Here is a 22,468-nt window from a genome sequence, read left to right as displayed (position 1 = left end):
GCGGGAACGAGGCAGGGCGGGCGAGCAGTCGGAAGGAGGGGCGGCGGAGGCCACGGCGGAGTCGTGCGGGCGACTCAGGCGTCAGGGCGGGCAGGCCGGCCGGCCGGCCGGCGGGGTCCTCCCGCACAGGCCCCCTTTGAACCACTGTGGCGGGCGGTCCGGCACGCGGGCGGCCGAGCGCGCGCGCGACGGTGGTGGGTCTCCCGCTGTTGCCATGGCGGCGGGCTCCGAGCGGGACATCCTGTGGCGGGTGAGTAATAATAATAATAATAATAATAATGTTGGCATTTGTTAAGCGCTTACTATGTGCAAAGCACTGTTCTAAGCGCTGGGGGTGGATACAAAGTGATCAGGTTGTCAATCAATCAGTCGTATTTATTGAGCGCTTACTGTGTGCAGAGCACTGGACTAAGCGCTTGGGAAGTACAAGTTGGCGACATATAGAGACAGTCCCTACCCAACAGCGGGCTCACAGTCTAAAAGGAGGAGACAGAGAACAAAACCAAACGTACTAACAAAATAAAATAAATAGAATAGATATGTACAAGTAAAATAAATAAATAGAGTAATAAGTGTGTACAAACATATATACATATATGCAGGTGCTGTGGGGAAGGGAAGGAGGTAAGATGAGGGGGATGGAGAGGGGGATGAGGGGGAGAGGAAGGAAGGGGCTCAGGGTGGGAAGGCCTCCTGGAGGAGGTGAGCTCTCAGTAGGGCCTTGAAGGGAGGAAGAGAGCCAGCTCGGCGGATGGGCAGAGGGATTGGGGGCATCCCGGGCCCGGGGGTCCATGGCGGGACAGGCGAGAGCGAGGCCTAACGGGGAGGAGATCAGCGGCGGTGGAGGAGCGGAGGGGGCGGGCTGGGCTGGACAAGGAAAGAAGGGACGGGAGGGAGGAGGGGGGCCAGGGGATGGATGGATGGACAGCCTGGAAGCCCAGGGGGAGGAGTTTCTGCCTGATGCTTAGGTTGATTGGTAGCCACTGGAGATTTTTGAGGAGGGGAGTGACATGCCCAGAGCGTTTCTGGACAAAGATAATCCGGGCAGCAGCATGAAGTACGGATTGAAGTGGGGAGAGACACGAGGATGGGAGATCAGAGAGAAGGCTGGTGCAGTAGTCCAGACGGGATAGGATGAGAGCTTGAATGAGCAGGGGAGCGGTTGGGATGGAGAGGAAAGGGCGGTAACCTCCTCCACCTCCTCCAGGAGGCCTTCCCAGACTGAGCCCCTTCCCTCCTCTCCCCCTCGTCCCCCTCTCCATCCCCCCCATCTTACCCCCTTCCCTTCCCCACAGCACTTGTATATATATTTGTACATATTTATTACTCTATTTATTCATTTCTTTTACTTGTACCTATCTATTCTATTTATTTTATTTTGTTAGTATGTTTGGTTTTGTTCTCTGTCTCCCCCTTTTAGACTGTGAGCCCACTGTTGGGTAGGGACTGTCTCTATATGTTGCCAACTTGGACTTCCCAAGCGCTTAGTACAGTGCTCTGCACACAGTAAGCGCTCAATAAATACAATGGATGATGATGATGATATCTATTCTATTTATTTTATTTTGTTAGTATGTTTGGTGGTGTTCTCTGTCTCCCCCTTTTAGACTGTGAGCCCGCTGCTGGGTAGGGACTGTCTCTACATGTTGCCAGCTTGTACTTCCCAAGCGCTTAGTACAGTGCTCTGCACACAGTAAGCGCTCAGTAAATATGATTGATGATGATGATGATACTAAGCTCTTGGGAAGTACAAGTTGGCAACACATAGAGACAGTCCCTACCCAACAGTGGGATCACAGTCTAAAAGGGGGAGACAGAGAACAAAACCAAACATACTAACAAAATAAAATAAATAGAATAGATATGTACAAGTAAAATAAATAAATAGAGTAATTTTTAGAAAGCACTGTTCTAAGCGCTGGGGGGGATACAAAGTGATCAGGTTGTCCCACGTGGGGTTCACAGTCTTAATCCCCATTTTACAGATGAGGGAACTGAGGCTCAGAGAAGTGAAGTGACTTGCCCAAGGTCACACGGCAGACATGTGGCAGCGGCGGGATTCGAACCCATGACCTCTGACTCCAAAGCCCGTGGCGCGCGGGGGGCCCGGCCCGCCCACCTTCACAGCCGGCGTGGCTCAGTGCAAAGAGCCCAGGCTTTTGGAGGCAGAGGTCATGGGTTCAAATCCCTCCTCCGCCAATTGTCACCTGGGGGACTTTGGGCAGGTCACTTTGTTATCGACAAGTAGACTGAGCCCTCTCCTTCCTCTCATCAATCGTATTTATTGAGCGCTTACTGTGTGCAGAGCACTGGACTAAGCGCTTGGGAAGTACAAGTTGGCAACCTATAGAGACAGTCCCTACCCAATAGTGGGCTCACAGTCTCCCCCTCCTCCCCCTCTCCATCCCCCCTGCTTTACCTCCTTCCCTTCCCCACAGCACCTGTATATATGTTTGTACATAGTTATTACTCTATTTATTTTACTTGTACATATTTATTCCATTTATTTTATTCTGTTAATATGTAATATGTTTTGTTTTGTTCTCTGTCTCCCCCTTCTAGACTGTGAGCCCACTGTTGGGTAGGGACCATCTCTAGATGTTGCCAACTTGGCCTTCCCAAGCGCTTAGTCCAGTGCTCCGCACACAGTAAGCGCTCAATAAATACGATTGAATGAATGAACGAAAGTAGGGTGCAAAATAGGTTAACTCGGTGTAAATCGGCCGCAGGGTTCTTGTACCCAGGGTGGTGACGCAGAGAGTAAAAAATGACTCGGAGACATGAGTTCAGATAGAGCAGGAAAGAAGGAAAGTGGCCACCTGCCCGTTCACCTCCAGGGAGAGGGACAAGAGTGGAGAGTGACAAGCAGCCCCGATCCCAATATCACTCTGTCTTTTATTGAGTTGCAGCAACATGGGAGTGGGGCAGGGTGATTATCTTTGTTCTCCGCTCCTACGGCCTGAATCAGTGAATGACTAGTTTCTGAATCCCCGTTTTATGAGGCACAGAGAAGTTAAGTGACTTGCCTGAGGTCACACAGCAGACAAATGGTGGAAGTGGGATTAGAACCCAGGTCCTTCTGTTTCTCAAGCCCGAGATCTATCCACTAGCCCACGTTGCAGCCCCAAACTGATCAATCAGTGGTATTCACTCATTCTTTCATTCATTCAATCCTATTTATGGAGCGCTCACCGTGTGCAGAGCACTGAAGTAAGGGTTGAGTGCTTACTGTGTGCAGAGCACTGTGCTAAGTGATTGATAATAAAAATCAGTCAGCCGGTTAACGGTATTCATTGAGCTCCCAACGGCAGCTTGAGCTACCGGCAGGACCCCCGGGGCTGGGAGGCAGAAGACCCGGGTTCCAGTCTCGGCTCAGTCCCTGTTCTGCTGTGTGTCCTCAGGTGCGTCACTCAACCCCTCTGAGCCCCAGCTGTAAAATGGGGGTAACCATACCAACCTCTTGCTTAGAACAGTGCTTTGCACATAGTAAGCGCTTAATAACTGCCATAAAAACGAAACAACAGTCTCCCTACCAGGCAGGGATGCTGTGAGGGTGAAAGGAAGTACTCGATATTTAAATGGTGTGGAAAAACAACAACAACAAAAAGAGCGTTACTGAAAACAAGGTGGTGCTGGTGCCATCATCATCATCATCAATTGTATTTATTGAGCACTTACTGTGTGCAGAGCACTGTACTAAGCGCTTGGGAAGTACAAATTGGCAACATATAGAGACAGTCCCTACCCAACAGTGGGCTCACAACTGAATGAACATATCTCATCCTCCCATGCCCCATCCCAATCAGTATTCACTTTGTGCGTAAAGTCAGGTCTTCACAGTGCAGACTTGGAGGGAAAAAAAACAATAGAATATTGCACTGGCCATAGCCAATGAGATAAGTACAAACTGTATTAACTAAACTGGGTGTCAGGTGTAGTAATTAGTTTCTTCATCGCTGTGCACTTGGACCGGTTGAGCAGAGCGAGTGTCCTGTGCTCGGCCCCCAGAGAGCCACTCCAGGCCGAGCCCAATGTCCCCCGGCTGGTCCTCGGGCCGCTTATTTTCACTTTCACGTGGACACATTTGTGCTACTTCCTGTCGTGTCCTTGCGGTTCCTCCTGCCGACACGGTCCGTCAGCCGTCTGTGCCCGACTGCCTGTCCCCCGCTAGAGCGTGAGGCCCCGGCGGGCAGGGAGCGGGCCCCCGCGCACCTGTCGTGCCCGTCCCCAGGGTCGGTCCTTTCCGATCCGGGGCCTCTGCAGCCGTCCCCCTCACTCCTCCACCCGGTTTGTACTCCCGCACCAGGTCCTGGGCTGGCGGGTGGCCACGAGCGTGGCGTGGTCCGTGCTGCTTCTGCCCGCCTGGACCGCGGCTTTCGTCCTCTTCAGCGGCATCGATCTGTTTCACCCTATCCAGTGGATTTCAGGTAGGCCGCCGAGTCTCTGCCCCTCCCCTCCTGAAGGGTTCCTGGTATGTGGCCGCCTGTCCCTTCCCATCCGGCGGGTTCCCGGTGGGCAGCTGCAGAACAGAGCATCAGGGAATCCGCCCCATGATCTTGGTGCCAGGGGAAGGACTGGCGCCAGACCCTTGGGCTGGGGCTCCACCAGCATGGGGTGGACGTGGGGGCTGTTCGGGGCGGGAGTCATCCAGGGTTGGTGGCCGTAGGGATGAGGTGGGAAAACAGCACGGATGCTCCAATCAGTCAGTGGTATTTATTGAGTGTTTACCATGTGCAGAGCACCATACTAAATGCGTGGGAGAGTACAAGGCAATTGAATATTGCCAGCCCATAATAATAATAATAATAATGGCATTTGTTAAGCGCTTACTATGTGCAAAGCACTGTTCTTTTATCATCAATCGTATTTATTGAGCGCTTACTGTGTGCAGAGCACTGTACTAAGCCCACTGTGAGCCCACTGTTGGGTAGGGACTGTCTCTATATGTTGCCAACTTGTACTTCCCAAGCGCTTAGTACAGTGCTCTGCACACAGTAAGCGCTCAATAAATACGATTGATTGATTGATTGTTCTATCACCAAAAGGCTTTGTGCACACCCGCAACCTAGTTCATGGGAAGGGCCTCGGAGGCATCTCTCTTTTTGTACTTTCCAGGCACTTTGTAAAGCACCTCACACATGGCCTAGTGGATAGAGAGCGGTCCTGGGAGTCAGAAGGACCTGGGCTCTAATCCTGGCCCCATCACTTGTCTGCTGGGTGACTGTGGGCAAGTCACTTCACTTCTCTGGGCCTCAGTTCACTCATCTGTGAGATGAAGACTGTGAGTGCCCTGTGAGACATGAACTGTATTCAATCTGATAAACTCGTTTCTATCCCAGCACTCCATACTGTGCTTGGCACATAGCAAGTGCTTAACGAATACCATAAAAAGTTCCTCCCCGAAAGCCCAGTGGATGCTCAGTACATGCCAACTGTGTCCAGTGGTTGGGAGAGTACAGGGGAGTTTAAAGACTCCGTACCTGCTCTCTGGGAGCTTTTGGTCTGGCCAGGGGATTGACCCAGCTGAGGTGACAGATGGGAGGAAGAAGGAACGGCGCTTTGCACATAGTAAGCGCTTAATAAATGCTATCATTATCATCATTATTAAGGAACGAAGGAGATGGGTAAAGGAACAAAAAATTAAATGGTGGATGGGGCAGATCAACCTGCACCAAAGTCTCCCCGAGGGCCGAAAAGCCCTCCGCATAGGGGGCCTCCTGGACCCCTCCTTGGCCACCCACCCAGCCTGCCCGCCCGAAGGCCGACGACAAGGCCCGTCAGAAGAAGGGAAGGAGCCACCGGCCCCCACTGGGGCGGGAGCAGTTGTTTCCAGCCGGGCCCACCTTTCCTGGGGCTGCGGTTGATGGAGAAGAGGGCGTGAGGCCTCCTGGGGCCCTCCGGGTCCGCTGAGGGCGGAAGCGGGCCTGACACCGAGGCGGGCACGTGGCTGCGGGGTGGTGAGGATGACCGATCCCCGGTGCCTTCGGGACCGGCTCCATCCTGGTCACCGGCCATCTGAGACAGGCGGGTGGGGAGCGGGCAGGAGGTGGGTCTGGCGGGGCACCGATTTGTCTCTTGGCTGGCTTCAGATTCCGTCCACGACCTGTACAGTTCCTATGTCATCTTCTGCGTCCTGCTGCTGTCGGGGGTGACGCTGGCGATCAGCGTCTTTCACGTGGAGTTCTATGCAGGTGGGTCAGATCGTCTAGCCTCTGCCTGCAGCCGGACTCTGCCTCTGGCTCAGGTGGGTGGGTGATGCCCGGCTCCTCTTCCCGGGTTGGGAGCCGACTCTTCCCCAGGGACCCTGTTCCCCGGGGCAGCTGGAATGGGCCGGGGTTCTTCAGCTCACACGGGTCCTTCTTCCTGTCGGGCAGTTCCCCCTCTCCATCCTCCTGCCAAACCCGCACACGCGCAACCTGCTGCCTCCTCTCCCCTCAGGCCTGGTGGGAGAGGCTGGGGTGGGCAGTGACCCTGCTGCTCAGTGTCTGCAGTAGTGCATCCTCCCCCACCCCCAACGCTTACCTCCAGGCCCGGGGCTGTTGGCCGTTGGGAGGGTGTGGAGCCCAGGGAGGGGCCAGGACAGGCGGTGACCCCGCTGCTGTATGTCTGCAGTGGTGCCTTCTCCGCCGTGCTCCCGGCTGACGCTGCTGGGGAAGATGCTGCTCCCGCAGCAGGTGCTGCACTCGCTGGCCCACGCGGTGATGGGCGTCCTGGTCGCCTGGTGCGCCGCCGTCCTGGCCGGCCGCCGGTACCGCTTCCTCTCGGTGCCCTGCACAGCCCCGGAGAGGTAACTAGCTCTCCATCTTTCCGTCCGTCTCTGTGTTTGGCGGGCGTGTACCAGTGGTACGGTATTGTTATTGTTGCTGGATTTCCCCAGTCCCGGGTCTGGGCCCCGTGCGAGGGCGGCAGTAGATCCCAGAGAATCAGATGGGACATGGCCCCTCTTCTCCTAGGGACTCCCGGTCCCTGAAGGGAAACAGGGATTTTTACCTCCATTTCACAGAAGAGGAAACAAAGGCCCAGAGAGGTGAAGTGACTTGTCCAGGGTCACACGCCAGGTCAGGACTAGGATCCGAACTCTGGTCTCCTGGCTCCCAGACCCGGGTTCTTCCCACCAGGTGGCCTATGCTGCTACGGCCGCCTGCCTGAAAATGCCCTTAGATACAAGTGGCAGGGGGTCAAGAGCTGTCCTACCACTGGGGAACGGCCAGTTGCGGGGAGGCGACAGGTGGACCGGATAGGAAAAGGCCAGGAGGATTGGGTGGGTTCTCTAGCCCAAGAGACAGTAGGAGCGTCCAGTCCCATGGACACTGTGGCTCTTGCTGGGAAGGCAGGGCGGTCCACCGCACTGCGTATGGGGCAGAAGGGCCGGAGGCCCAGACCCTGGTCCCGGCTCTGCCTCTGGACAACTGGGGGCCCTCATGGGCCCCCGTTTTTGCATCTGTCAAGGTGGGGTAAGATGCCCACTCTCCCATTCCCTTGGGCTGTGGCCGCAGGCAGGGCAGGGGCCGTGCCTGAACGGATGGGGCACTGAGCGTAGAGCTCAGCCCCCAGGAGAAGCCGATTGTGGCTTTCTTGCCGCTGCCCTGATGGGTGAGGAGGAAGGAGGCTGCTAGGAGCCCATTGCGATTGAGCAGGTTGGGGGACCGGGAAGGAGGGCGAGCTCCCCTTGGGTCAGGAGAGAGAGGTGTTCTGGGGCCACGGAACCGGGTACGTCCCCAGGGCCAGGAATCACAGCCAAGCACAGGAGGGTGAGCACTTGTCACCGGGAGCCTGGGAGGTGAGGGGGGCGGTGGGTTTGGTCCTGGGAGGTGAGGGGGGCGCTGAGTTTGGCGGGCAGCTCGTCTGTCCCCGGAGACCTGTCCACAATGGGCCGGTGGGCAAGCCGGCCCTGTGGCTGTCCCCGCTGACCCCGTGGTGTAATGGCTTGTCTCCTCCCACTCCCACCGGTCCAGTGCGGCCCCCCAGGCCTGCCTCAATGAGAGCCACCTGCTGATCTTGCTGGCGGGGGCCTTCATGGGCTACAGCTACAGCCTGCGCTACTTTGCCGACAACTTGAACTACCTCCCATTTCCCATCATCCAGGTAGGACTCGGGGCTCCGGGATCCCCGTCTGCCCCCGCCACCTCCCTCCACCGAGTGGGTCACGGCCCCGGTCCGGCCCCCCGGAGCTGGCATGCGCATCCGTGCGTAGTGCACCTGTGTGGGCCTAGCGGGGTTCCGGCAGACGCCGGGCGGGGAACCGTGTCGTGCACGCCTGCCTGCACGTGCCAACCGCCTCCTACCTCATTCATTCATTCATTCATTCAGTCGTATTTATTGAGCGCTTACTGTGTGCAGAGCACTGTACTAAGCGCTTGGGAAGTACAAGTTGGCAACATATAGAGACGGTTCCTACCCAACAGCGGGCTCACAGTCTAGAAGGGGGAGACAGACAACAAAACAAAACATATTAACAAAATAAAATAAATAGAATAAATATGTATAAGTAAAATAAATAGAGTAATAAGTATGTACAAACGTATATACATATATACAGGTGCTGTGGGGAGGGGAAGGAGGTAAGGAAGGAGGATGGAGAGGGGAGGAGGGGGGAGGAAGGAGGGGGCTCAGTCTGGGAAGGCCTCCTGGAGGAGGTGAGCTCTCCGTAGGGCCTTGAAGGGAGGAAGAGAGCTAGCTTGGCGGATTTGCGGAGGGAGGGCATTCCAGGCTAGGGGGAGGACGTGGGCCGGGGGTCGACAGCGGGACAGACGAGAACGAGGCACAGCGAGGAGGTTAGCGGAGGGTGCGGGCTGGGCTGTAGGAGAGAAGGGAGGTGAGGTAGGAGGGGGCGAGGTGATGGAGAGCCTCCTAAGGACTTATGATTATTTAAAAACACACCTTAAACTGAAAACTTACAAGACAGTGAAGAGTCCTGATTTATTCATTTTTTTTACACCATTTAGATATTTTCCACTTAGATCATTTTCTACATTTGTACCCGTTTTGTTTTACAATGTTTGTTTTACCTCCTCTCCAGTCCCTTTCTTCTCCTCCGCTGTGGGGCTGCCCGCCATCCTGAGCGGGACCGCGCCTGGCGTCAGGCCCCAGCCTGCCCTGGGGAGACCTGGAAGAGGACGGGGACGGCCGCGGGCGGCCTGGGCAGCGCCGAGAGGGTGGTGATGGGAGGGGGTCCTCAGATCGGGAGCCTCAGCTCGGCCAGCCCTGGGGCTGGACTATACCCGAGAGCTCCCCTGGACCGGCATTCAGTTGGAGGGATGGTGGGAGGGGGATGGAGACCCCACTGTGTGAGTGAATTCTGGCTCCGCTGCCCCTAAAAGATGCAGCTTCCATGCCTGGCGCCATCAGCGGGTACGGGGCTGAGGCCTGTGGGCCCAGCGTGGGGAGTGGGGCCCCACTCTCTGATGTCGCCCTGCTTCCTTGCAGCAATGCAAGTTCTTGCGTTTCCGGAGGTCGCTGGCAGAGCTGCTCAGGCAGAGCTGCGGGGACGCGCTCTACCTGGTCCGAAACTTCTGCTTCCTCTACTACTTCCTGGGTGAGCCGTGGTCCCCTGGGCCGCACACTGGAGGCGGGGGTCATCCTGCCTGCCCATCTGAAAGTGCTGAGTGGCCAGAGAGGCCACGGGGCCCCTCTGGAGTCGGGGCGCGTCCTTTCTGGAGGTGCCGGTGGCACAGTCCGTCTCCATGGGGCCCAGTGGGGAGCATGCCATGTTACCCTAAGTTCGTCAGTTTCCTCAGCTAGAGAAGCGGGATAAAGGACTTGTTCTCCTTCCCCCTTAGACTTTGCATGGGGACTCTTTCTGGTTTGATAATCCTTTTTTCATTCATTCAGTCATTTGGTTGTATTTATTGAGCGCTTTCTGTGTGCAGAGCACTGTATTAGTACTTGGGAGAGTATACTGCAACAGTAAACAGGTATATATCCTGTTCATGACGAGCTTACCTTCTCCACAGGGAGACGTACATTAATTTATGAGAAGCAGCGTGGCTCAGTGGAAAGAGCACAGGCTTTGGAGTCAGAGGTCACGGGTTCAAATCCCGGCTCCATTAATTGTGAGCTGTGTGACTTTGGGCAAGTCATTTAGCTTCTCTGTACTTCCCAAGCGCTTAGTACAGTGCTTTGCACGCAGTAAGTGCTCAATAAATATGATTGATTGATTCTCTGTGCCTCAGTTACCTCACCTGTAAAATGGGGATTAAGACTGTGAACCCCCCGTGGGACAACCTGATCACCTTGTAACCTTCTCAGTGCTTAGAACAGTGCTTTGCACATAGTCAGCGCTTAATAACTGCCATTATTATTATTAATTTAAATAAATACATTACAGATATGTACATAAGTGCAGTGGGGCTGGGAAGGGGGATGAACAAAGGGAGCACGTCAGGGTGACGCAGAAGGAAGTGGGAGAAGAGGAAAGGAGGGCTTAGTCAGGGAAGGCCTCTTGGAGGAGATGTGTCCTCAATAAGGCTTTGAAGGTGAGCAGAATAATTGTTGGATTTGAGGAGGGAGGGTGTTCCAGGCCAAGAGGCAGGGTGTGGGCAAGGAGTCGGCGACGGGATAGATGAGATGGAGGCACAGTGAGGTTAGCATTAGAGGAACCAGGTGGTGTGCGGGCTGGGTCGTAGTAGGAGATGCTTGCTTAGCTCTGTGCTTGGCACTCCACATTCAGCACCGTACGCTGCCTCCAGAGAGTGCACGACGAAGACCCTCCCAGGGAACCTGCATCAAGGGCTCATTTCCCGCTCAGGTTGAGCAGTCCCAGGGCTGTTGGGGCAGACGGCTCCGTCCCTTGGCCGGCGGCTTTCTGCCCTTAGAACTTGAGTCTTTGCCCAAAAGAGAGGGATTCGGGGCTGTGAGCCCCGGGAGGGGCGGGGGGGGACAGAAGAACCTGGAAGGGGGAGGGATTTGCCCCCTACTCCCTATCCCCCTCCACAAACACAGACTTGGGGCTCAGACTCAGTTGGGATGGGCCTCACTAGGACGACTTAGAGCCAGGGCTGCTTGGTGATGCTCTACCCACAGCACTCCCGGACCCCCGGGTATAATCAGGCAGTGGGACTGATTGAGTGCTCCCTGTGTGCAGAGCATTGCACCACACACTGTTAGGTGCTCAATTAATACTATTGAATGATGGACAGGGAGAAGATAAGCATGGGAGGAGCCGAGGGAGCGGGCTGGGGACAGCAGATGTGAAGGATGAGAGGGGCTGGGGGAGAGGCAAAGCTGGGGGAAGCCTCGGAGCCCCAAGCTGCGGGCCGATCGGTGTCCGGTTGGCCGGTTACTGACTGTCCTCACTACGTGGTCTCCACTTGCCTGTCCGTCTGTCCGTTCATCCGTGGTTAACTCATAATTGCTCAGGGCTTGGGGGTGTGTGTGTGTGTGTATGTGTGTGCTTCTCCACAGGCTATATCCCCAAGGCCTGGATGAGCGCTGCTGTGGGCCTGCAGACGGACCCGTAAGCCTCATCCTGCCCCGCCCCTCCCACCACCTTCTCCGCCCCTCCGCTCCCCTCTCTCCCTGCATCCCTCCCCACCTCATCCTGCCCTCTCCCCCTGGAATGCCGCCTTTTCCCTGCCCTGATGGGCAGTCCTGCCTTTCCTAGGAGTCTGCAGCCCCTGGACTCGGTGAGTGGCCTCCTGGACCTCTCCTTACTGTGTAACCTCTGGCTGTGTGGCGTCTTCCTCCTGGTCGTGTGGCGGGTCGCCTGGATGCTTTTCAAGATCTACGCCACAGAGGTAGGTCGGTGGGTGGGCGGGTGGCCCCTGGGGCCTGGATGGGCGTAAGATTTTCCTGGTGCCTCCTCCCCCTCCCCATCCCCCCCGCCTTACCTCCTTCCCCTCCTCACAGCACCTGTATATATGTATATACGTTTGTACATATTTATTACTCTATTTTACTTGTACATATTTATTCTATTTTATTTTGTTAATACGTTTTGTTTTGTGGTCTGTCTCCCCCTTCTAGACCGTGAGCCCGCTGTTGGGTAGGGACTGTCTCTATATGTTGCCAACTTGTACTTCCCAAGCGCTTAGTACAGTGCTGTGCACACAGTAAGCGCTCAGTAAATACGATTGAATGAATGAATGATCACAAACAAGCGCAGGGTTGGATTTCCCCTTAAGGTTTTAAACTTATGGAAGAGCCTTGCCCCGTTTCTGCCAAGCCCCGATTGGAGGCCAAACCCCCTGCCCGGGGAAGAGGGGTGGTTGTGATTCGTTTTCCCACCTCAGTGTTTTCCCCACCCCTCGTGGGATCAGGCTTCCGACAGAAACCTGCCTCACCCCTTCCAACCAGGGTTTATCTAGATATCCGTGCCCCATTGGAGTAGCCCCCACCAGGCCTCAGCGGGACAGACGGTCACTTTGCGGTCTTCCGTGTTGAGTCCCAGGAGCACCGTCCCGCTGCCAGGGGAGGGGGAGGCGGGCAGGTATCTGCGGGGGGCCACCACTGGGCAGGTTTGGCCATGAGTTTCAGAAAGGACCTAGCTCATGGTTCCCTTTGACTTCCAGGCGCACATCTTTCCCGTGCAACCTGCGTTTGCGGAAGAGTCTGATGAATGTCTCCCTAAAGTTCTGAACAGCAATGCTCCCCTGATCATAAAGGTAGAGCCCTTCTGATGTGGGGGCGGGGCGGGGGGGGAGAGAGAGTGTGTGTGTATGTGTGTGTGTCTGTGTTTTGGGGGACACGTGGGCATCTCTGACCCAGCCAGAGTGAGGGGCTCACCACCCCATCGCTACACTGTTCATTGACTCTCTGAGGCCTTGGAGTGCTCCCAGAGTGTGGAGGGTCTGCAGGTGCACGTGTCTTCACGTGTATGTACCTGGCTGCATGTGCGTGCATGTCTCTGCTGCACATGTGTCTGTGCACGTACCTCTGGGTATATTTGTGTGTAGCTGTCCATTCCGGGCATTTGGTGTTGGGTCCTCAAGCTTGCACCTTAGCTGAGCAGGGCCCTGTGGGCCCCTGAGGGGTGATGGACAGACTGAAGGACTGAAGGAGAGAGGGAGGAAAAGAGGGTGGGAGGGAGATCTTCCCTTGATTCTACCTCTGGTTTTGGGATTGTGTCTGGAGTCATATGGGGGAGTGTCAGCGGAGGGGAGGGGGGTGCCGCCTGCCCCCCCCCCCCCCCCACCGCCGCAACTTCCTAGCATCAGCTGGCTCCACCTACCCCTGCACTTCCCAGCGTCAGCTGGCACTCCACACTCCCTGGCATTAGTAGCCAAAGGCTTGCTTGTCTGAGTCAAAGGCCATGACTGCTGTCATTGGTCCTCAGGCACTGCCACTCTACCTTCCTGACGGAAAGGTTGAAGCCCGCCTGGTGTCTAGGAGACCTTCCCTGGGACCCTAGGAGGGTTCTGGGTGGGCGTGGGAGGCTACCGGGTGGGCTCTGGGCTCTGCTCATTCTGCTGCCTGCCCTGTCCTGTATTCCCCCAGTTCCTGGCCTTGCAGGACCTGATGCTGCTGTCTCAGTACTCCCCTTTGCGGCGGCAAGAAGTCTTCAGCCTCAGCCAGCCAGGTAGCGCCGCCCACTGCCCAGCCCCATCCCTTTCCCCGGGGTGTCTGAGGTGGCGGGCCAGAGCACCCTCATCTGGGCTCAGCCTCGAGGGGGGCCTGGGGGCCAAGGGGCTCCAAGCTCTGCTGCTTCGGCTCCCTCCTAGGAATGCCGCACCCCAACGGTGCCCTCTTCTCCCCCCCCCAATTCTCCCCACCCGCACTCCTCCCACGCCCACTCCGACCACCTACCTTCTTCCCGGCGTCAAGGTAGGTGGTCAGGCGGGTCCCAGCTTGGTCCCAGGAGCCGACTTCAGCCACTTGCTTCCCAGAGCTGCTCGGTGGGGTGGGCAGAGGTTGTGAATGCCCTCTGGCCTTGTCCCTGTCCGAGCGTCTCTTGTGCTTCTGGCAGGGGGTCACCCCCACCACTGGACAGCCATCTGCACTGCGTGCCTGACCCTGCTCGACGGCCTCTCTCAGAAACTGCTCCGCTTCCAAGAAGCTGCGGCCACGAACGGGAGAGTGAAGTCTCGTCAGTCCCCCGAGCGGCCTCAGGCCCCGAACCCTGCAGGTAGCCGAGCTGGGGACCGGGTCGGTCGGTCGGATCCTCCCCGGGAGGGATTGATTGATTGACCGTCTCTATATGTTTCCAACTTGTACTTCCCAAGCGCTTAGTACAGTGCTCTGCACACAGTAAGCGCTCAATAAATACGATTGATTGATTGATTGATTGATTGGGTCCGGTGGGTGGGGGGGGGGGGTTCCCTGTTGAAACCAGTAGCCCCCCAGTTTGGCCAGCAGGGGGCACTTTGGGCTTATCAGAGTCGTGCTGGGCTCGGTGTTGAAGGAAGGGAGGGAAGCCTTCACCAAGGGCCATTCTTCAACCGTATTTGCAAGCCCACAAACCCAACTACTGGTGTCCCGGCGCCCCGGCTTCCTGCTTTGCAGGGTTTGGGGCAGCTGGGCCAGGCCCGGCCTGGGGCCCTAAGGCGGCCGGCCGCCTGCTCAGTAGGTTAATTTGCACACTGGACTGGGGGCCTGAGTGTTGCTGGCGCGTGGGGGTGCGCGGAGGGGGTAGGTCGCGGGGTTGGGGGCGGGGCGGGGGCCCGGCCCGCTCCCTGGTGACTCTAGATAACCCCGGGCCGATCGTACCGCCCACCCTGTGGCGGCGATGACCCATTCAAACGTCTGCCCTGTCAACTTTCGATGGTACTTGCCGTGCCTACCATGGTGACCACGGGTGACGGGGAATCAGGGTTCGATTCCGGAGAGGAAGCCTGAGAAACGGCTACCACGTCCAAGGAAGGCAGCAGGCGCGCAAATTACCCACTCCCGACCCGGGGAGGTAGTGACGAAAAATAACAACACAGGACTCTTTCGAGGCCCTGTAATTGGAATGAGCACACTTTAAATCCTTTTCGCGAGGATCCATTGGAGGGCAAGTCTGGTGCCAGCAGCCGCGGTAATTCCACCCCCGGCCGCCTGCTCAGTAGGGTAATTTGCACACTGGACTGGGGGCCTGAGTGTTGCTGGCTGTCTCCCATCCCTGCGACAGCTCCAGAAAGCAGACTTTCCCAGCTACCCTCCCCTGGAGGAGCGTGGGGCACGGGTTGATCGTCTCCCTGACCGGAATGAAGCAGGAAAGGCCTAGTGGCTAGAGCATGGGCCCGGGAGTCAGAAGGACCTGGGTTCTGATCCCGGCTCTGCCACTTCTCTGCAGTGTGTCCTTGGGTTCACTTCTCTGTGCCTCGGTTACCTCATCTGTAAAATAGGCTTTAAGACTGCAAGCCCCATGTGGGACAGGGGCCGTGTCCAACCTGAGCGCTTAGAACAGTGCTTGACACGTAATAAGCACTTATCAAGTGCCGTCATCATCATCAGGGGGCTGGGCTGGATGGCTCGGCCTCTGAGGTCCCGCCCAGCTTGTGAAGCAACAACTGAGGTGCCTTAGAAACGTTGGTCGAGCAGACGGCTTCTGCGTGGCCGTGGCCTCCGCCAGCCCACTCCGGTTCCCGCGCGAGCAAGTTCTGGTCCCAGTGACTCTAATCTCCTTCCCAGGGCCGGCGACCCCTCGAGCCATGAGGTCGAGTCTGGTGCCCAGGACTGTTATGCCCTTGTGGGCCAAGGCTTCTCCACTGGCCCCTCCAGCTGAGCTGATCAGCCCGCTGGGCTCTCCTTTTGGCTCCACCGTGGTGACCCGCCTGGTCGGAGGCCTGGATGCCACCACCCAGCTCGCCAGGAGAGCCCCTAGACTCTGGACTTCTGTCTCTGGTAAAGTACCCCTCCTTCTTTATCCCACTTTGCCTCCACCCACCCCCTTAACCGTCCCTCCTCACCTTGGACATAGGGCACAGAATGAGGCCCCCAACCCCGCCACCCCTCCTCGCTCCCGGCGGAGCATGGGGAAAGCGGACGTTGGCTTGCATGTCTTGTTTCCAGACCCGCAAGCGAGCAGTAGTCTGGAGCCCCCGTTCCCGCCATCGCCATCCGCGCCCACTGGGGAGAAGGGGCAGGAGCCCAGTGCTCTCTACACTTGGCTCCAGACCAAGCAAGAACAGGTTCGACGACATCCTCCCCGCTACCGGGCTTTCCGGGGCCGCGGGTTCTCTTGTCCTCCTCGAACAGAGCAGCGAGGGCGACGGCAGCCCAACCATGTTCCCCGGGGCTAGCGGGGCACCTTTGGGCACCTGTGGGTCGGGGGCAGGAGCACTGGTGGGGCTGGCCCACAGTTGCTGATTTTTCTCCAACACAGGTGAGGGGGTTCTTGTCGAAGCGGGCGCTCATCGTCTACTTCTTCAGTAAGGTGAGAGCTGGCGTGGGCAGCGGCAGGGATTGGCTGGGTGGAGCCAAGGCTGCCACTGGGCCATGCGTGGCAGTGCCCAAAATGTTCTGCTCCTAGAGAGGCTCAATCCCCCAGGTCTGTATGGGGACCTCCCCTTTCCCTGCCCCGCTTCCCCAGAGCAACTCAGACCAGCAGGGTCAGACCCAGTCCAGGTTCCTGAACTGGAGGACTTGCTCCTGTGGGGAGGGTCAGGGGCTCTGTCAGCCCATTGAGGGGTTACCGACCACCATCCTGACCGGCAGAGACCCCATTTCACAACGAGGATCAGGAAGTTAGTCATATTTATTGAGCACTTCTTGTATGCAGAAAACTGTATTAAGTGCTTGGGAGAGAACAATATAATAGATGCATTCCCTGCCCACAGTGAGCTTACAGTCTAGATGGGGAGAAAGACGTTAATGTAAATAAACAAACTTACACATGTGGACTTAAGGGCTGTGGGGCTACATGGTTCAGTGGAAAGAGCAAGGGCTTGGGAGTCCAGAGGTCATGGGTTCTAATTCCGACTGCACCACTTGTCAGCTCTGTGACTTTGGGCAAGTCATTTAACTTCTCTGTGCCTCAGTTATCTCATCTGTAAAATGGAGATCAAGACTGTGGAGCCCCATGTGGGACAACCTGATTACCTGGTATCCCCCCCAGTGCTTAGAACAGTGCTTGGCACATAGTAAGCGCGTAACAAATGCCATTATTATGTGGGGCATGAATAAAGGGAGCAAGTCAGGACAGTGCAGAAGGGAGTGGGAGAAGAGGAAAGGAGGGTTTAGTCAGGGAAGGCCTCTTGGAGGAGATGTGCTTTTAGTAAGACTTGGAAGATGGGAAGAGTAATTTTTTGTCGGATTTGAAGAGGGAGGGCGTTCCAGGCCAGAGGCAGGACGTGGGCAGGAGATCAGCGTCGAGATAGACGAGATGGAGGATGTTGCGAGGACGGTGCGCTTGAGGCCGGAGCCGACCCCCCCCGGGTGCCTTTGGCTTCCCACCCCACCCTCTGCTTCTGTTTTCCTCCCAGCACCCCGAGGCCTCCATCCAGGCTGCTTTCACCGACGCTCAGATGCATATTTGGGCACTGGAAGGTAAACGCTTACTGCGTGGCCGAGGCTGACAGGTCGGCCGGCCGGCCGGCTCCCACCGCGGGAATGGGTGTCGGGGAGCATGTGAGGAGATTGCAAGGCGGGTGCTGTGGGGATGGGGAGGGGTGGGGTCCGTGGGTGTTGGAGGGGCAGGGGGTGGTGGGTCCCTGAGGTGCACGGAGAAGTCGGAGCGCCATCCCACTGCCGTGCGCAGCCAACGCGGTGCCCCTTCCCCCGAGGCCTGTCACACCTGGTGGCTGCGTCCTTCACCGAGGACCGGTTTGGCGTGGTCCAGACCAGCCTGCCTGCCATTCTGAACACACTGCTCACGCTTCAGGAGGTACGGCCACCCCCCTGCACCCCTTGCCCTTCTGATCTGCCCCGCGGCCCCGAGGCCCAGCCCCCAGCCCCCCTCTGATTTCCCCCCCCCCAACCCCGAGGCCTAACCCCCCACCCCTTCTGATCTGCCCCTCTGGCCCCGAATCCCAGCCCGCCCCCCGTTCTGATCTGGCCCTGAAGTGTGGCCCCCATCCACTTTGATATGCCCCGAGGCCCAGCCCCCCCAGCCCCTCTCATTTGCCTCTCAGCCCGCGCCCCCCCCAAACACACACTCCCCCCTATTCTGATGTGCCCGGTGGCCTGGCCCCCAGCCCTTTTGATCTTCCCCACCCCGGCCCTGTGGCCCGGCCCTGGGACCGGACAACCCCTCTGGCCAATGGAGGGGGATTTGGCAAACAGCCGTTTGGCAAATCGAGCACCGAAGCTGAGCTGCTGCTTCCTTTGGGCCGGCTCAGCGCCGCTGGGGTGGGAGCCGAGGTTGAGGGAGGCTAGGACATCTCCGGTGCCTGCAGAAGGTGTGGCCGGCTTGTGCCCTCTGGGTGGGAACTGGGAGTTGTGCTGGCCCAGAGGGAGTGGGGCTGGAGTGGGGAGGTGTCCACTGGACGATGCCTGACTCATCCGACCGGTGACCCTGCCCCTGACCCTGCCCCTCCCCCTCTCCGCCGCAGGCCGTGGACAAGCACTTCAAGCTGCCCCACGCGTCCAGCAAACCCCCCCGGGCGGCGGGCGCCTCGGCGGACACCTCGTTCCGGTCCCTGCGGTTTGCGCTGCGCGCGGCCCTGAAGACGGCCCTGTACCGCATCACCACCACGTTCGGCCAGCACCTCACGTGAGCTGCCACGGGGCCCTGGGGCACCCAGTTAGGTTGCTGTCTCGGTCCCTCCCCTGCCAGGTGGCGGGGTTGGCTCGGGGGACCATGGGGGATGGAGCCGGGTCCTTGCTGACGCCTCGAGGGGCCTGCACCTTGCTGGCCCGCTGTGGGACAGACAGGAGGTCCTCCTGATTCCGGTGGACCTCCCCACCACTCCCTCCCTTCCCTCTTGACAGCCAGGTCGGACCCTGGGCAGAGTCAGCTGAGAGACGGGCTGGGAGCCGGCGGGCCCGGACCCGGGCTGGGCTGGGCTGAGGGCGGCAGTCGCTCATAGCCACTGTGGGCCAAGGGAGAGGGACTGTGAAAATCTGTCTCCCCACCCCGCTGTGACAAGCTCTGCCAGGCTTGGTGGCAGTGGGGGTAATGGGATGTGGGCGCATCCGAAGGGCCTCTGGGAGCTGTGCCAGCCAGCCTTGTTCAAGGGCTGTTTTTGGGGGAGCAGCCCCAAGATTGGGGCTTGGTGAGTTCAGAGCCAGTGACCATTCTGAGTTGGCCTGAGCAAGCGTGGGTGGAGCGAACGGCTGGGCCTGGGCCGTCCCAAGGGCAGGGGCACTGGGGCAGTGCCCAACAGAAGGAGAAGGGCTAGAGCTGCATACGGAGAGCTGCCATCCTGCTCTGATGGCTGGGGAGCGGGCCCGGCGGCGGAGAGGGCAGCTGGCTGGTATTCCTCTCCCTGGCGGTACCCAGATGAACAGGAGGGAGGAGGTGTCCCATCCCGAACCGACCCGCCTACAGATGGGCTTTCTGAGCCCCAGAACCTCCCTAGGGGGCACAGGGGTGGGCATGGACACGGGTGGGCTCGGCTGCACCTCTACCGCACCTGGGCCATGCCGAGCAAGAGGAGGGTCGGGCTGGACCTTGGCCGGTACAGCCGACTAGTCTGATTTCGCACGGGGTGGGTCTGCCTGGCCCAGGGCCTTTCCTGTTCCTCGCTGTGCATTGTAGTTCTTGGGGGCATCTGAGAGCCGTCTAAGATGCCGTCGGGTCAGAGCTGGGTTGGCCCGAGAATCTGAGAAGCAGCTCAGAGCCCGGGCTGAACCTTTCTCCTGCAGGGTCGGAGGGAGGGGAGCAGGCCGCAGGGCAGAAGGGCTACAGTGGTGCCCTCCACCTGGACACCACCTTCCCACCTGCCACTCTCCGCTCTGCCCCTCTCAACCCCGCCCTCTGTCCGCCGTCCCCTTCGTCTTCACCGATCCGCACCAAGCCGGTGAAGAGTTCGACTTATTTCTAATTGTTTCGAAAACGTTGACTTTGTGCTCTGTGATTCACTTAATATGCTTAATGTAAAAATAAGCTTATGCTTTTAATTTGTGTCTCACTTAGGGCCGTACAAGCATCCGCAGAACATCAGAAGAGACTCCAGCTGTTCTTGGAGTTCAAAGAGTAGTTCAATCATGTAAACCGTGTCCACTGATGGGATGGGACCGGGGGACGTCCCCGGGCCTGGATCAGGAGAGCACGGACCAATTAGACGCTTCCTTTGTGGTGGTGGTTGCTTTGAAAACTATACTTTAATGGGAGGAATCGGGAAGAAATTCTCCACAGCCCCTAGTAACACAAGACTGCCTCCTTCGACCCAGTGAGGATTTTCGTTTTCGGCTTTAACGGAGCCCTGGCCGAGCTCCCGGTTTCGGCAGTTCGGAGGCCCCGGGCGGGCGGGCTGGCGGTGCCCGGCCCCTCCTCCATGCCCCGCCCCGAGGCGCCCGGGGCCGGCTTCCCCCGGCAGGACTCCGGTGGGCCGCGCCGACGGCGGGAGCGGAGTGGCGGTGGCTCGAGAGAAGGTGGTGCAGAGAGGTGTTGGGTCGCTGCACCGACCGCATTCTGGCTTGGCAGGCAGCCCGGAGGGGCGGATGCCAGGCACCCCGGGAGGCGGGCACCAGCCTTCCAGTAGGGAGCTCAGAGGAACTCCACTCGTGCATCCGGGCCTGGGCACAGGCTTAACTCTGCTTGGAACTTGCTTCGGTCTGACGCCCGCCAGGAGGTGGCCACGATGCTTTCTGGACAGGCCACTGCCCAGCCCTCTCGCCGCTCTGCCCAAAGAACTCTCCCTTCGTGGTCAGAGTGATGCCCGGGGATGGGGGCGGGGGCGTTCCGTTCCCCTGGCTGGCTGAGCGATGCCCAGGTATTCCTTAGGATCAGGGCACGTTTTTTGCTATCAACCCACCAGTAAGAGTAAAGGCCCAAAGTGCTGCCAGGGCCGCCTTTGGCACCGATCCCGCCTTCCCTGTTTCCGTGGTCTTGGGCCAGAGACACCCTACCCTGAAAGCCCTGTCTGAGATTGCCAGATTAAAGTGCACCCTGGTGACGTGCGATAGACTAGCCGGCCGCCCCAGTACATGTTTTACCTGGGCCGGTGGGGCCCGAGCCAGGGCAGGCTGGGGGCAAAGAGGTTCCCCTTCCCTTTAGAGACGTGGGGTTGTCAGAGGGGCTGAGGGTTTGCCAAACAGCCTCTTCTGGAGAGGGAGAGGTCAGCGCTGTCGGCGAACCTCCAGGTCTCCTTTTAACAGGAAGGGGCAGTACCACCAAGTAGTCAGGGCAACTTCCAAAAGGGTCCCCAGGCAACCTCTGCCAGATTCCCAGGCAACATCGGCCGGGCCCTGGGCTGCCTTGGCCGAGACCCCTGGGCAGCCTCAGCCGGGGGCCCCAGGGCAGCTGCTGGATTTGTTTCCCGGCTGTTCACAGAAGCCTCCGTAACACCGTTTTGGGTCCTCAGTACCCGCTGACCCTGGCAGGGTGGGAATGGAAATAAATCCTAATCCTCAACTGTGTCGAACACTTGCAGACGTAAATCCGGCTCACAGGCATGTCTGGTCTGCACCGTCTGTTTTCTGTTTCCGGGATGTGTGAGGGCTCCCCAGGATGCTTTTGTTTCTGTTGAGGAGGAAGGTTTCCTGCTCTTGTGGTGAGCCAGTGGGTCGCAGTGGTGTTTGGAAGGGCTCAAGTGAGTAGGGGCGCTCCAGAGTCCAACAGCGGCCACTGCCACCTCAGAGTGACCTCTGGAAGCTGCCCACCGGGAGGGCCTGGGCCATGTGGGAGGTGGGGCTGGAAGGGACAGGAGAGAGGGGGCTGTCCGTTTAACATGCTCTCGATTCACGAGACCCCCACCCCCGCCAGCTTTGCCTGAGGCTTAGGCAGGCAGTAGGGGGGCTGGACCCCCAGACTTACAGAGGACTGAGCTGTGGGGGTGTCTTCCTCCTGTCTCAACCCCCGTCTCTTCCCAAACTTCCCGCCTCACCACCAGCCCCCAGTTTATGCATCCCTCACTTTGGTCACTTGCCATCTTGGCTGCTGCCCCTAACCTGCACCTTTCTCTTTTTTTAAAATGGTATTTGCTAAGTGTTTACTAGGTGCCAGTCACTGTTCTAAGCACTGGGGTAGCTAAAAATTAATCAGGTTGGACGCAGTTCCCATCCCTAATGGGGCTCACAGTCTTAATCACCATTTTACAGATAAAGGTAACTGAGGCACAAAGAAGTGACTTGCCCAAGCTCACCCATCAGGTAAGTGTCCCGTCCCCGTCTCCCCCCGCCAACTGTAAGCTCACTGTGGGCAGGGAATGTCACCATTTATTGTATTGTACTTTCCCAAGCACTTAGTACAGTACTCTGCACACAGTAAGCACTCAGTAAATATGATTGAATGAATGAAGTGATAGAGCTGGGATTAGAACCCAGGTCCTGCTAACACTGAGGCCTGCAGTCCGTCCGCTATCCATGCTATTTCTCCAAGCACACTTCCTGCCTCCACTAAAGCCCTTGCCTCACGCTTCCCGCTTTGCCACGAGCCCTCGTCCCACACCTTCCACCCTGGCCCCAATCCTTATGCCAGCCCCGGCCCCCACTTTTCTCCTCACCA

The 22,468-nt window shown here is 58.0% G+C and overlaps 1 protein-coding gene across 1 annotated transcript; it reads left to right on the top strand.

Annotated features, from left to right (window-relative positions):
* The first annotated feature begins 174 nt into the window (after positions 1 to 174).
* On the top strand, positions 175 to 21,376 carry NDC1 (NDC1 transmembrane nucleoporin). The gene is made up of 18 exons (XM_038753099.1): positions 175 to 250; positions 4,307 to 4,427; positions 6,090 to 6,191; positions 6,613 to 6,787; positions 7,956 to 8,085; positions 9,427 to 9,535; positions 11,404 to 11,455; positions 11,603 to 11,735; positions 12,510 to 12,602; positions 13,435 to 13,516; positions 13,904 to 14,062; positions 15,550 to 15,762; positions 15,931 to 16,049; positions 16,244 to 16,294; positions 17,343 to 17,406; positions 17,643 to 17,743; positions 18,411 to 18,571; positions 19,937 to 21,376. Exons 1-18 carry the CDS (start codon positions 215 to 217, stop codon positions 19,998 to 20,000), a joined length of 1,965 nt encoding a protein of 654 aa, XP_038609027.1. The 5' UTR covers positions 175 to 214; the 3' UTR covers positions 20,001 to 21,376.
* The last annotated feature ends 1,092 nt before the right edge of the window (positions 21,377 to 22,468 follow it).

The sequence above is a fragment of the Tachyglossus aculeatus genome, chromosome 10 (assembly GCF_015852505.1).
Source record: "Tachyglossus aculeatus isolate mTacAcu1 chromosome 10, mTacAcu1.pri, whole genome shotgun sequence".
Classification (NCBI taxonomy): Eukaryota; Metazoa; Chordata; class Mammalia; order Monotremata; family Tachyglossidae; genus Tachyglossus; species Tachyglossus aculeatus.
This window is presented reverse-complemented; position numbering and strand designations above follow the sequence as displayed.